Source organism: Channa argus, chromosome 19 (genome assembly GCF_033026475.1).
Source record: "Channa argus isolate prfri chromosome 19, Channa argus male v1.0, whole genome shotgun sequence".
In the NCBI taxonomy this organism is placed as follows: Eukaryota; Metazoa; Chordata; class Actinopteri; order Anabantiformes; family Channidae; genus Channa; species Channa argus.
In genome coordinates, this window is record NC_090215.1 from 6,191,368 (window position 1) to 6,207,255 (window position 15,888).

Here is a 15,888-nt window from a genome sequence, read left to right on the forward strand (position 1 = left end):
TGGTCTTTGTGGAAATTTTCTGGGGTTTATCTCTTTGACTAATTACTTACTCCACCTCAAACCACTAACCATCTATGTCTTAAAGCCCCTCTTCTGCCAAAAACAACAGCTTTTGGGTAATAATGAATACTTCCTCTCAAAATTTGTAGTCCATCATGTTTGTCTGCAACCAGGTTTCCTTGGTTAACAAAATTGCTTTAAATCATAGTTACATCAAACAGAAATTCAATACAAACATACAGATACAGACACTTGGCAGCTACAAGCCCACAACCATAACACAGAGAAAGTTGTAAAAGATGACTAACAATCATTTATTACCCTGCAGTGTTTTCTTTGAGGTTAAATACATGTTTCTTTGTTTTAGTGTCCGAGCTTGTTGAAGCAGCAGGCAGTCTGAAGGTATACTACTCAGGGCTGGAAAAAGTGCACCAAATGTTTTTTCAATCGAATCTATTGTTTAATTTACAGTTATTAGGTAATGCTAGAATTGAAGACAGGCTAAAAATAGAATAGTACACAAAGCAATGTCTGTCAAAAAAAACAACAACAACAACCAAAAAACAAAGATATCCCAACAATTCATTCTCCCATTCACGTCTAAAACTTACCTACAGAGCAAATGCGTCTTATTGCACCAGTATATTAAACTAATGAATCAACAAACAAACGTTTACAACACACTGTTTATTCATTGTGCTGAAAAATGCAGTGGTGTGGATTTTTTCAGCTGGAGGAAGCATTTTTTAAGTTTCAGCATTAATACAACACAGAGTCAGTAAGCAACACGCAGCAGCATAAGAGCCAATGAAGCAAGCAGAGTAATCAAACACTGCCAGTTGGTTTGAGCTTACCTTGATAATGTCCTCAGCTGTCCTCTCCACTTCTTTTAACCGCTTCAGAATGACCTCCTCATTGGCAGAGATCCTGAGCTCCTGTGCTTCCAAGGCCTCAACCTCCTTCTCTATTCTGTACAAGGGAATAATAAACCGTGGTAATAACTGGAACTCGCATTTATCCAAACAGCAATTTCAACAGTTCTTTGTTGTCAGGGAGTATTTAAAGGACTTTTTTGTAAGCCAGCATAACACAGTTGCCCCAGTACTTTTTCCTGTTTGTAACATGGGTTGTATTTCCATTTCTGTTAATTCTATAACTTTCTATTACATACTACAGTATATACACACACATAATTTACATTTAAGTTTTATACCTTGTGGAAAAGTTTCTGTTGTGAGGTTAAGAAACACCAGTGATGTTGATCTCATACCTTCAGTAACTCATTCTTTAGTCATTTCCAAACCCATAAAACCAATTTTGAGACACAGTGTTATGTGTTAAATGAAGACGAATAATGTTCAGATCTGCAGAACACAACATTTTCCCATTTTGGCCCATCTTGCGGCCCATAAAGAGTGCTTTATTTTCAATCCCAGAGAGGTTAGAGGCCTTTCAAAGTCCATTCTGTGTGCTGATAGGTTGTTTGAGACAGGGATTTTGTTCACAGATTACCTGTGTGACTTTAGTGGGCCAGCGCTGATCCGGCTCAGCAGACAGAGCTTCCAGGATGCAGCACAAAAGGCATGGTTAACAAGGTGATTTTAGTGCAATCCAGCTCTGATATCAAGATTAGGAATCCATTTCCTGTCCCTCGGTGAGCAGAGCTTATAGTGTTTTTGCAAGTCAGCAAAAAAGGTTTTACGCTTTTATCTCCACTAACTGAAAAGAGTTACAGAAGTCTGGAATGTGTGGTGATGTGTGTCCAAACAACATTTGATGATAGGGGGTATTTGGACTGTGGTAGGAAACCAGAGCACACAAAGGAAATTCACACAAACACATGGAGAAGATGCAAACTGCACAGAAAGATCACAACTAGCTGGTGGATTCAAACAGGGCACCTTCTCTCAGAGCCAGCAGCACTAACAACCCCACACTCCACCATATTGCCTCATGTCTCAACATTTTTGATTAAATTATGTAAAATGCGATTTACCTGCAAACAATTGTTAAGTTGTGGGTTTAAGTCTTTTGTCCACATGAGGTCTAAAATGTATAATTTTAGGTGTGTGGGTGAAATTTTAGACAATAAAAAATCTGTCAAATCGGATATCAAGAGCAGAAGAAAACTCAGGCTGGATAAGAACCTCCTGACAAAAATATCTTCACCTATGCCTGTTGTGTCCTTTCTGGGATGAATTTAGGGACTATAGCTTTCTGGTGTGTTCAGGTTACCTGAGGATGTTGCTCTGCAGCTGATCACTCTGCTGTTGCTCATCCTGAGCCTGAAGCCTCTTGGCCTCCTGTTCCTCCTCCGACTGCTGACTCAGACCATCCATCAGCCATTGATCTCTCAGGGCTTTCTTCTGTCAGTCACACACACCAACACACAGGAAATCAGTTTTAAATGCCAACACTATTCAGTGCTTTGTTCACATTTTAAAAGATGTTGCCCATCACTTTATCTTCAGTCTCACAACCTCTCCTTTCCCTAAAGCTTGGGATCTTTCCTGACCTTAGTGCCTAACTCTTCACAAGATCGCTTTAAAACTAAATACATAATTTGGAACTTGATTTCTATACACTTTCTCTAACATTCCCTCGCTCTTTTTCACATCATAGTAATGCAGGTGACAATGCTAAATTTTTTATTTGGAACTAAATGTATTTTGGGAGAATATGAACAATATTAGAACAAGTTATATAATGCAGCTACAGAGGGACTTCAGGTATGATTTGTGTAATTAAGGTTTGACCTTGCTTCATAGCCTGTGTCTGAGTTTGTGCAGAAATGAAGTAGAGATTGTTGTGGTGTTATTGGCTTTGAGGCAGTAAAGAAAGAACCTTCATCTCAAAGTTCCTCCTGGGAGTTTATACTGTCTCTGTTCAGCATCTGGTAGAGACACATTTCTAACCTGTAGTGTTCTTTATTAGATCGAGAGAGGCGTTAGCACCACATCGCATCTTCTCCTTGATATATGCTATTACTGTTTATTGTACCTTTATATATTGTAGTTTTAATTTCTCCTCTTCAATCTGTCTTCTTTTCTTAGCAATGTCCTCTTGGATTCTTCTTTTGTCCTGTACGAACAAGTCAAACATACATTTGCATCATGTTTATGCTTTACAGCATGGAAAGTATTCCACCTGTTGTCTTCTCCAACCTTGAGCTGACAACTGGACACCAGCAGCCATAAATAGCTAAAAAAAGGAACACAACCTTCATGACCCAACGTACTTGTTGTTTGTGGGTGTTCAACACCACAACTCTCACTGTTCAAAAGTACGTCCTGTGAAAATTAAAGTTAAAGAGAGAACTCATCCTAAATTAAGTTATATTGTTTGTTGGACACCTAAAGTCATTTAATAATGGACACACATATCACAGACACCATACTTAATGTCATTAACCATTAACTCAGCATCAAAACACAAGCCCTGTGTTCCTGGATGTCACACTGAGGAGGGGTCACAGTGGATTAAAATTAGCCCCTGGATCCTGGATCAGTGTTGCACTAAGCCCCAGTGAAAGGGGATCTCCTTGATGACGTCTTCTGGTATTTATAGCACGGTCCCTGTCCGGGTCTGCCACTGTCAAACTCAATGATGCCACTTTGCAGAAATGTCTGGACCATGAAAACCATTTCACAGAGACATCTGTTGATATGATAATTAATGAGGAGAGCCTGATCAAATAGCTCATGTTACCCCTTAGGTTTGTATTCTACTCTACTGTCCCCTCTACTGTCAGATATTAGATAGGTGGGGTGTTGAGTCAGATGAGTCGGATGTTCATACAAAGCACAATCTCTCAACAGTTCTAAAAATTGTTTGCAGTGCACCTTTCTTACTGACAAAATAATAATAAAAAATGATCATCATCATTTATTTAAACGTTGGTACATTATCCAAAATATTGTTTAGCCTCCAAGAATCTAAATGATTTTCAGTCACCCTATTGCCCCTCCCCTCTCAAATGACCCACAAGAGCCGTTGTTGAAAGTTACTACATCTGTAGTAACTGCTCTCCTTTGGTATCAGCATCAAATTGCTGCCAGTCATGTCTTACACATGCAGATGTAAACATTCAAAAATGCTGGTGGTTTGATTAGGTATAGGCACAAAATAAACACATAGGGCACAGGCTTAAAATCACAGCTTCTTAATACTAAACTAAGTTGTCTCAGACTGGACTTTATATCAAGGCTCCTGTGGGAAAATCCTCTGTCTTGCATAACCATCCACCGTCTCCCCACTGTGACTCCAGGGGAGTGACCAAAGCATGCTCACTCAAATGTAATTTGTTTGTTTTCTGCTGCTGTAGTTTTTTTCTTTTCTTTTCTAATCACTCATTCAGCTGTGTCCAGGTGCAACAAGACGTTATTATTGAAACATTGCAATACACACACAGTACAGCAGGAGAATTTACCCCCCCCAAAAAAAGAGTGAGCATGTGTGATGTGTTGTCAACGCTGAATACATATTTTGCATGCATTTATTTCAGCATTTACACAAAGATCCTTAGAGTTTTTGTAATATTACCACATCCAATCTGGTGTCTGGATTTGTTAAAGAATTTATATTGTTGCAGGTCTATTCAACAGCTGAGCACAGGGCATGAGTTTGTAAAGTGGAGCAATGCCTGTGTCCACCACAGTTTAAAGGTAACTAGAGTTCAGGGTTTACTTTAGCCCTTAGAAGATTTCTTGTGCCATATGCTCTAAAATAAGCCTATTGTTAAGATTTAATCAGGCAGTGTATCTGTAAGATGTTAAGTTAGTATTATCCTTTAGGTTTCTTAAAAATCTCATTTGTGCTAATGGGCCAATTGCAAAAACTATTCTGAGAACAGTGTGTGAATCATACAGAAGAATAATTTGGTTTTCTCTCAGGCAATAGACAAGAAAGCTCTGAAATCATGACCAAATAACCGGTCAGTTTGTCCTCGTGTTTCTTGCTTGATATCTTTCTACCACTAACTTAAGTGGTGCTGCCTTCTGCACTCTCTCTGCACAGAACTGACCTGTACAGCTATTGTCAGAATGCTGAAGGTTTTCCTCTCCAGCTCTGTCATCCTGCAACAACACACCCACTCTTTTTTTTATTTTCAGACCCTGCTTAAAAACAACTCTGCTGCATTCATGACATCCTCCTCAGACTAAACATCACAGCACTGAATCTCTGGGTTGCACTTAGTTAGCTAGAAACAAAAGAAAGAAATAAGGATTCATTTTCAAATGTTTTAATAGAATGCCTGAGGAAGTGACTATGCCTCATGCAAGAACCAGATGTACAAATGGATCTATTTTTAAGTAGCATGTATGTGGCATTCAAACATTTTAGCAGAGATAAGGATGCATTCACCCAGTCCTTGGAATATTACTAACGTGTTTTCATGTGTGCTGAGAACAGTACTTATATGACACACCTATAAACTCTGTGTCAAATGAGTTTTTATTTGCTGTTGTTGCTCATTCTTTCCTTCTTTCTTTCTGGCAAAAGACTCCTTCCTATTCTTTCATAAGGAAGATGTCTCCTATAAGAAGTGAGGAACCAAACCTGTTCAGTTCAATGAATATGAGATGTTTTTTTAATGTTTCTGACTTTAGTAGGAAATTCTACTTTGGAAGGTCCCTGCTTGACTTGTCATTCTCAGATTATTGAAGCTAAAGGTAAGACCTTACACTGATCTCATATTAGGAATGGATCTCAGCAAAGCTTTCAAAGCCCATATGTTAAAAAAGTATTGTATTAAGAGAGATTACTATATTATTTTAATTCTCAAAATGGCTACACAATATTTTTTATATTTTGGTTCGCACACACCGGTGCACATACATCGTATCGTTTGCGAATCACTTACATGGTCAGTGAATACTCATATCAGTTTCAACAAATCTGAGCCTTTGCCCTCAGTTCAACAGCTGTGGATTCTGTGGAAATTCTGTGCTGATTTTAAGCTCAATGAATATAAATTGTTTGTATTTTATCTCTCTGCTACTACTACTACAGACGAACAGTAGGACTGGTCCTTACCGTGATTGCCTGGAGCCGCTCCCTTAGCAGGTCAGCCTCCTCCATGACGGCCTACAAGGTAAACACAAGATGAGACTAAATGAGAAAAAAACTCTAATTTGAGCGTTATGACACTATTTAATGGCTTGTTATCAGGCGTTATCCGCACATTATAATCGTTCAGCAGGCAACTTTCTAGTAGTTTTATTATCACTCATCCGTCTGATAATGAGGTGAGAAAAGTGAGCAGCACTAAATATAAGAGAAGCTGTGAATATTTGAGAAATGATGAGTCTGCTGAGGGAGGAGGTGGAAAGGCTGGGTACCCTTGGAACCCCAAGTTACTCCTGGTGGGTCAGGGCAGCACCTTGTGTCGCAGCCTCTGTCATGGGCAGGTGAGTGTGTGCAAATGTAAAGCAACAGCATGTGATGCGCTTCTAGTAAAATTAAGGTAGAAAGTCCATTAGCCATTTATTGTTATTGTAAATTATACATTTAAATTTGAAGAAGATTCAAATTTAAACTCAAATAAAACTTAGGAGGCAAGTAAGTAAAAGTTCAGAATGGAAAAAAGTTTGTGACGAAATGTGTATTGTTTTTTGGCTTGTTCTACTTTGTGTTAGCGTTAGTTTGTGAAATTTTATTGCTATGGGAAACAACACTGCAGCAACCTCAACTCATATGTGATTATATGTGCACATACTGTACACATAACACAAATCAAATTGGAGTGCAATTAAGGAATTGTAATTAACATGGTTATGTTATTGCAGTATGCATGGTGCTGTGCATAGCAAATGTCTTTACAACAGAAGAAAATTTGTTGCATATGTAGGGAACACTCTGTGAAACATTATAGCTCACTGATTTTAATGGATTTCAGCCAACCATGCAGCACTAGGGGAATAAGACATGTCATACATGCCTTGAAACACTGTCCAACTAAAGTAGTAAAATAAGTAAATCAGTTTTAGAAACTCGGGGTGTTTTACTGCTTATCAAATCTATGGTGTGAATGGAAATACCAGACTAATGTAAGATAGACAAAAAAAGGTTTAACTTCTAAACAGCATTTGTCCCTGTCACCAGTTATTTAATGTGGCACATTATGCCACACAACACGGATTTGATTATATCACCCTTGACAGGGAGAATGACATAAAGGTAAGTAGTGAGTGTGTGTCACATGTCAGAGGGATGATTGATCAGGACCCGAGGAATAGTACAGTCACTGTGTGCAATTTCACATGGTTGTGTGTTGTAACACTTGGCAGTAAACCAGAGGGGAACAGAGTGCTTAGGTTAAATTGGATGTGCATTGAACGTTGAAAGATATGAAAAACAAAAGCGGAGCAGTTCAGAAACAAAAGAAAAAATACTGAAATTAGTTGTATATGGAACAAAGATTAAAATTAACACATTGTTAAACAACTTAAAAGAATAGAATAATTCAACATGAGTTGATTCAGAACAATAAAATAATGTGACTATGAAGACCTTTTCATCTTTCAACCAGTCTGTCTATGAATTAACTTGCAAAATACGGTGAAAATGTTCACAGGCAAAGTCACATTAATTATGAGCTTTAACCACTATATTTTGTATGACTCATTATATAGATGCACACCTCTGCTGGTTCTACGTTATGAATACTGACATGCTAATGAAAGTGCAACAATGACAAACTAAATAAAAAAACAGCAACCTGAGAATTCACAGGGGAGAGTGAGAATAAACACACAATCATATGTTCTTGAGTGTATTTATGGTCACAGTCCTGTACTGAAACTGTAGATTTAAAGTGAGATTTCAAGTCTCCTCTCTGATCAGAGTTTGCCCAATGTATCTCTGTAAAGTAAAATTAAAAATCACCTCAATTTTTTCTCATCAATCCACTTTCCTTATTTGACACCTATGTGTATCCTTAACCTATTCATGACAGAATAACATGAAAGCACACAAAAAAAACTTACAGACTGAGCTCTGCATAGACTGAACACTGGATCAGCTGATTAGCAGGATAATGGCAAGGTGGTGGAAATTCCTACTGTAGGAGGTAACGTGTTTATTTACAGTATGTGGTGCTCGTGTTCGCGCTGCTAGTAGCACCTGAGTTACGTAAATTTCACCGTGGCCATGTTCACCACTGCCTGCTTCCTCAGTGTACCAGAGAACATTCATTCTCTTATTTGTGGGTGATGCAATATTCAGTCCCACAAATGGCTTCCTGCTACTTCACTGACCAACAGGCGGTGGTCACACACGAAGATATGCAGCAAGAAGTTGACAAAGCCAAAGAAGACTGCAGAGCATTCACATGGATACACAGAATGCTGCAGTTACACAGAGTACATTTTGGTGAGTAGTACTGGATGTTAAAGTAACTGTTAAAAGAAAACTCCACAGGCCACCTTTTAGTTCTCGTCTGATTGCAGGACTTTTACTTTACATTGACGTGTCAGAACTTTTGCTGCTGCTTCCACCTGTATCAACCAAGATTTTATGTCTGAGGCTCTATTTTATCTGCACTTTGGGGAGGGGAATTGAAGGTGCTATTTTCTATATTGTTTAACATGTCTAGATGTACAGAAGTCTCATCATTTGGACCTAAGACCAAATCTTTACCATACAGCCCAAATAACATGGCCTTACCATTCCAATATTTCTGAAGGGGAGTTCATTTTGTTCACTGGCATGATGCAGTTGCACCAATTCAAACCGCATATTATTATATATATTTATTCAAATGTTCACTCTATTAATTCAGATCACATGTGTTTCAGGGCACGATTAATACAAATGTGCACACTGTCACATGAATGACAGGAGAAAGATCACATGAACTCCAGTCATGTCAAAACAAAGCTGTTCTAAATAACTTATTGTATGCTAGAAGGCTCTTATATTCTTACACATTTATGCTCAGCCCCCTCACACACCTACATACAAATACTGACTGAATCAGCCTCGCGCTCACAAAACAGGCAGAGCTTTCATGTCATGAAGGAAGGTTTTCATTTCCCATCACAAAACACTATGCACCTCAGCATGTACTGTACTGTACTGTGCTTTCGATGTAGAGCTGTGTGCAATCAGTACTGTACTACTTCGAAATACAAGATCAAATAAAATGATTGAGGTATTTTTGTTTGATCACAGCTCCAATATCACCAGTAATCAATATATTCAGAGTGTGAGATTCATCACTGTCACACACTGAACTAACCAGCCACCCTCACCACTTTTAATAGGAAGTATAGTGAAGCTAAAGCAGACGTTTGAACAAACCAAAGCTTAACTGATTTGAAACTACTCTACTTCTCCAATACTAAAATATACTTCAGTAGGTCATTTATACAGTAATATCTAGATGTAGAAAGATTCACATTTGGAAATTACAACACAAAATCTCTGATAATACATTTTGATGAAGCCTGATAATAATATTAAAAAATAATTCTTTGCGCTGTTTTCTCCACATGCTTAATAAAGAAAACTATGTTAATTTCCTGTTTCTTACCAACAGTTGTTCGTCTGTAAGCAATGTTTTCACTTGACAAATTAGCCTTTTATTTTGTATCTTACGTGAACCAATCATACATGTTGAGATAAAAGTCCTTTAAGTTAACTATTTTGATCTAAACACTGAAAAAGTACAACACATTTGTTTGGGTTTTAGATACCTAAGTTAGGATTGGTCACTAAATAAAGATGTTAGATGTAGGGATAATGCCAAAGACAGGCCATATGTGAAAATGAGCCCTACCCTATTCTATTACTATAATCAACATATGTGTATGTACGTTTGCGCTAAAGAGTGAGATAATTTAAGAATGTGCATCTGATAGATAGAGAAGGGGAGGAGAAAACGCTCCAGAAGGTCAGGCTGATGTGAGCTTGTCCAACTGTTGACACTATGGATGTCTGATCCAGCCCTGCTGAAAATAGAGACGTTGGCTCACAGCGAGACCAGCCTGACATGGTGAGTTGTGTTCAAGTGCTTTTGCAGCAGGTGACTTATTGCTTGTGAATGCATGAATGAAGGGAAGAAAGCTCTCGACACCTTTCAGTCATGTGGGATGAGCCTGTAGTCATATGTGAATACCATGAGCCCACCTGGACTAAAGCATGGCCAAATTAAGACTGATATTAAAAGAGTTGATAATACTTGCAATAGGCACATGATGATGGAGGACACCAGTCTGTGGGTGCCATTACAGTACCAGTAGTCAACAAATTTGTGCCGTAGTCAGCCAAAAGAACAATCACTGGAATGAGCAAGCTTCTTGGCCAGTTTCCAAAACAATGAGTGGGGCAGGCAGTTAGCACAGAAAGCTGCTACTTTTTATAACCTGACAGTTTTACACACTCAACTTGATGATGCCTCATATCCATTAGATGTAGATACATAAATACAGTTCTCCAAACATGTAGGCTGCATATACTATACAACTTTTCAACCTTTTGATATGTTGCAATATTGTTTTTATTGAGGTAGCCATGGTCATGGATGCTTCCCAGGGAGAAAGGAGCTCGAAACTATGTAGCTGATAATCAGTGGGAAACCAAGCAGTCAACTCTGTGCATGGAAAGTAAATGACTGTGTAGACACACTTCCTTCTTTTTACTTAGCTTCTTTTACACTAGTACCAATTTTGAGTTGGATGTTTTCATTTTGTTTTGCTCTGAAGCCCACGTAAAGGTTTGTGACTAACCAATAACCTCACTTTGCATTACATTTTTAAAACTGAAAGGTGTGGACACTGACGTTTTTTAAAGCATCCGCAGTCTGCACGGTTTCCCATATCACCCTTCTCTGTATGCTGGCGAAGATTTTAAGCGGAGAATCCTAACTCTAGTTATAGTCCTCATGTTTGAAGAGTTTTCTCCTGTAAAAACAAACCTTACTGTTTCAAATGATCCAGTTAGAAGTCAAAATTCACAGCTATGTGTTTTGTTCAAAGCATGAACAAACTGCACAGGTCTGAACTAAACAGCTGGATATTGAGCCCCCGGCCTCCCACCTAAACTAAAGTTGAGAATTGTTTTAATGAAGCCCACAGTGATGATTAGTGGCACTTTTAGATTTAAAGCCTTCATCACTCACATCACACCTCTGACATGTCCATAAGTATATAATGATTGGATAAAATCCCTCTAGGTTGTGTTTTCAGTTCTCTGCCCATGATCAATACCAGACTCCAGTCCTAGTGACATGACCCCAATACCTCTCCGTCTGTCTGGCCATTCAGCCAAGGCTCTCCTGACTTCTAATCCCTGCTCTTCTTTCCATAATCTCATCTCTGTTGGATTAACAGACTGCAAATGTCTTTACTACTCTGTAGCATGGTCTGCTAAACACCAGTTTACAGAGTTGATATAAGCCTATATTTATTAGTCACATGGGGCCCATTTACTTTTATCGACACATGTATAAGATACAGTTTGCCAACATTAGCAGTATCACCACCTGCAGCCAAATAACTACAGCTGTCTTCATTATGATCTGCAATAAATTACATTCTTAATCAGAATAGATTTTTACAGCATTTTTCCAACTGAAATAGCTTTTTTGCCTATAATTTGACTTGCATTTGAAAATGTAGGATGCTCTTTCCAAGACTTGTATTTGAAGATTCATCAGCCCTATGTCACATATTGATTGTCTGTTGATTGCTAAGAAAAAAAGATCCCCCAAACGAGTTCTAAGGATTTGTTGGAACAATTTTCAGCCACGTTTAATGGCTCAAATGATGTGGTTAAATGCTTATTCTTTCATTTCTTAAACAAATTTTTGCAGAAATATGACGTTGTCTGAGCTCAACTGGCAGTCATAAGATTTTTTATGTATTGTAAATTGTAAAGGAGTTGAAAACATCTACATAAAAATGTGTTGAATTTTACGGACTTTGAGCTTAGACAGAATGTAGCAATTTCTCATGAGTCAGGGAAGCGATGGTAACACCAAGACAACAAACAGGTGCCATTTTGTTAAAGTAGTGGATCAGACACTCTATTTGTAGATAGCCAGCAATAAATAATACCTGCATGTATTTGTAATTGTAATTTTTGCACAAACTCAAGCTTCTGTTTCTCCTGTTTCCTGTCTAAATTTGGTTACCTATGCTGACCCCACCCGAACGCTGAGATCAATGTCTTTTTGTGTTTAAAGTACCTCACTGTAACTTATTCATGCTTTACATACAAATTGACAGCAGTGTGATGTCAGATCCTGACAGAAGTGTGAAAGTGAGCTCTCTCTACTTCATTAGCATCTTCTATCTCCACCTCTGCCACATGAGAAAATGTTGATCTGACTGGGATGAGTGGGAAGGAAAGGGCGTGGGGTGATTTGTTCTGTGCAGGCAGCCCAGCACTACGGCGTGTATGTGGGAGTGCATGCGCGTGCGTGTGTTTGTGTGTGTACATGCAATTTTCCTGTTAGGCTATAAAGATGCAAATTTGTTTGTGACTTTTCTTAAGAGCATGAAAATAGGAACGACACAGTAAATTCACAACTGCTTGTGTTCGTGCAAGTGTGTCCATCTGTGAGTGAAAGTGCCTCGTAGTTAAAGCCAGACCCCTGCTGGGATGCTGCAAGCAGTCCACAGCTTAAAAGAATTAAAAGATTATAGAATCTATAGACCCTTGTTGCTCATTTTAGCTCTTTCCCACCAACAACCAGTTCCCTGACTGAGTTATCACAGAAAGTAAAGAGAGATTTATTAAGAACATCGTGAGAACCCCTGTACTCAGTAATATCTCCCATCAGACAAGAGTATACACTTGGTTGAAGATCCTCATCTTCAAATAGAAATCTACATTATTGTGGCAGAGACAAAAGCGAACAGAAACAGTGATAGAGAGACCTACTCACCGGGTGTGTGCTGTGTCTTCGAGCAGGTGATAGCAGAATTTGTGTAGAGATCACTCTCTCAGCAGATCCAACATTACTGAGCCTGAGGTTGTGTTGGGAGATTGTGTAGGAGAGAAGACTCCCTCCCTCTCGTTCTCTCTCATTCTCTCTCTCTCTTTCTCTCTGTGTCTTTTTCTGCTCCCCGTGAGTCTGTCAAAGAGCTCAACCATGTGCCTGAAATACCTCTGCCAAACAATCTCTACACAAATGTGCACACACACACAATCAGTGCAGATGTATGCACAAATGGTAATGCCATAAACAGTAAGGCAACTATGTAGAAATTTCATGTGATTTAGAGAGTTGAATAAATGAAACCTCTGTATTGTTGCATTTCAGTTTTTCACTTGAACTTTTTAAACCTAAAGCAAACGTCTGGTGTTATTCTGCTTGTTCTTAGTGTCTACACGTATCATAAAAAAGATTAATTAGCTTAAATATTAGGATTGGCTTTGCCTAGTTGCCAAAGTTTCCACACGTGTACTGAACGTACTCTACTTCCTAATCCCATGTCCCTTTTGTCTAGTGTATGTCTTTCTATAAAGCAAAATGTCATTTAAGTGGTCATTGGCCACTGTACCAGAGTTGAATTAAGCTTTAACCACAAAGACAAAAATGCATCACACGATATGTGATTGTAGGACACATTTGCTCTAATAGAATTTGCCAATATAAAGAATACAGGATTATATCTGATATAATATTATATCAGATATAATCCTCTACTGCATTGCATAGTTGTCACTGGTGTTAAAATGTATTATTCCACTATGTAACCATGGTAATATTGAGTATATTGTAGTTTTCTACCAAGCACTACATTCTCTAATGCATTTAACTGGTGAATGTAAATGATTCGGTTTGCAACATAGTCTACATCTCATCTATGATGCATTATGCTCATAAAAGTTTATACTGTAAGTACAACAGACCAAAAAATATCAGTATAGCAGCAGAAGGTAATTCTGAGTATACTGTGGATTTGTATACAAATGTGTGCGTGTGCATATGTGTTTCTGTGTGTTTGTGTGTGAGTGTTCAGCTGTCTGCTCCCATGATGGACATGCACAGACATTAGTGTTGACATACAATTAGCACAGTACCACTCTTCTCCATATTTAGCTTTATAGAGTGTGAGCAGTGAGGTGTGGATGGGTTTATTCAGCATGTGTCTGTCTCCATCTCATTCTCTTTCTTGCTCAACTCTACTCATCCTGGGTCAATATTACAGCTCCTGCCAGATACTATGGCTTTAATGGTGTAAAGCTCAAACATCGTCAAACATCTGCTCGCCAGATGACTATATTTAGTATGTATATCCTTCTATTGTCCATTTGATGCAACTATATTGTTAGAAATTGCTGCTTTATCCTGAGTTCCTTTTGAAACGCTGCTCTACTTAAAGGCTTTAATTGGAGAGGTTGTTGTTGCCATAGCAACATTACCCGCTCCAAAATTGTACATGGTTGGTAGACAGACCAGCGAGAAGGAATGCCTACCGTAGATCTGCAGTATCAGGCAGTATGTGTTAGGGAAGACAGAGTGACTGCTGAATGTAGCCTACTGGCATTGGTGAAGGCTATTTAGAAAAGATCGGATCCCTGATTTTGACTTGTCCAGTTTGGGGTTTCTAGCTATTGAGTTATCTTCACAGAAAAGTTAAATAGCCCCTATTAGCGCATATGTCACAGCATGTAAAGAAAACCCAGACCCAGCACTTAATAATTTCAGCCCTAAAGAAGACCATGTGCCCTCGTTCTTTTAGATTGGGACATTCTGTTGACTCACTCAGGATGCAAAGATCAGTCAGGGGACCTTGGCAAAGTAAAACTGATCCTCGCTTTTTGTTTTAACTCCATCCAGTCTCATGGCCAAAGAAATATCAGTAACGCAAAAAAACCTGAGAGGTGGCTTACTTTGTAATGTCAGAATAAGGTAATAATTCTTGCTGTTTGCGCAAAAAATTATATATTTATATATTATTTTATTTATTATATACTGAAATAATAAATGTGTTGAGAACTTTCCAGAATGTTAAACAGTCCAGTCATTTGGTGTTTTATGAGTCTTCAAGTTCATGGAACTGAAAAAGAAAACCAGACTCAACCATCATCACCAAACAAATGAACATGTTATGTTCATGTTTATTTCATTAGAGTTCTCAAATGCAACAGACCTACAGTGTGTGCAGTCCCTGAATACCTCGCATATCCAGCATTTAACAGTTTCAGAGACTTACTGAAGGGTGAAGGACAGCATGCTCAGTCTGCATGTCAACAACACGTTAATGTTAATGTTTTTTTTGTCGCAAACTGATATGAAAATATGGATTTATTCAAAGAACAGTGCTTTTGTGGTGCACAGCCATCGAAGAATCTAACCAAAAAAAAAAAAATCCATATTGGCTACAACCACTTGTTGCAGATGTTGGATGGATTGATATTTTATTGCAACATCTTTTCTACAAGCTACATTTCGTAATGTAAAGTGAGTCACTAGCAGGTGGTTAATTATCCACATATCCTTATTATGATAACAGTAAACATAATCCGATTGCTATTAAGGGCCTGACAAAAATATATTTGCTGCACAACTGCACAAAGGAACCACCATGTCACCAATAAATATGGCATCTTCAATAAAAAACAAACAAACATCTGAATTAGTTTGATACCTCTTTGATTTGGAGTGGCAAATCCTACCACACTGTGCAGTTATCACCCAGGAAAAGCTCAAACAATATAGGTCTGGTCCTAGAGGGGACTGCATAGTCACTTAATGTACCAGTTCTTTTAGAACTTCTTTCTGAATATTGTACCAACTTGAAAAAGACATTTTAGAATTTTGCACAAGGATTTTTGAATAGTCACACGTGTGAACACTCCTAATGCAGAAAATGTTATCCATTTATCCATCCTTTTTATCTTTTCCTGACTCAGTGCTAAACCTTTTATTCC

The 15,888-nt window shown here is 38.3% G+C and overlaps 1 protein-coding gene across 2 annotated transcripts in view; it reads right to left on the bottom strand.

The window, feature by feature from the left end:
* The window catches only part of palmdb (palmdelphin b), a 39,818-nt gene extending 26,769 nt beyond the window's left edge, over nucleotides 1–13,049 (bottom strand). For both annotated transcript variants that reach the window (XM_067486419.1, XM_067486420.1), the window contains exons 1-5: nucleotides 12,893–13,049; nucleotides 6,037–6,087; nucleotides 3,001–3,081; nucleotides 2,236–2,366; nucleotides 855–969 (exon numbers count right to left, since the gene is read on the bottom strand). In XM_067486419.1, the coding sequence (XP_067342520.1) occupies nucleotides 855–969; nucleotides 2,236–2,366; nucleotides 3,001–3,081; nucleotides 6,037–6,081 (372 nt within the window). In that variant the 5' untranslated portion in view covers nucleotides 6,082–6,087; nucleotides 12,893–13,049. The remainder of the gene's footprint in view (nucleotides 1–854; nucleotides 970–2,235; nucleotides 2,367–3,000; nucleotides 3,082–6,036; nucleotides 6,088–12,892) is intronic.
* Between the last annotated feature and the right edge of the window lie 2,839 nt (nucleotides 13,050–15,888).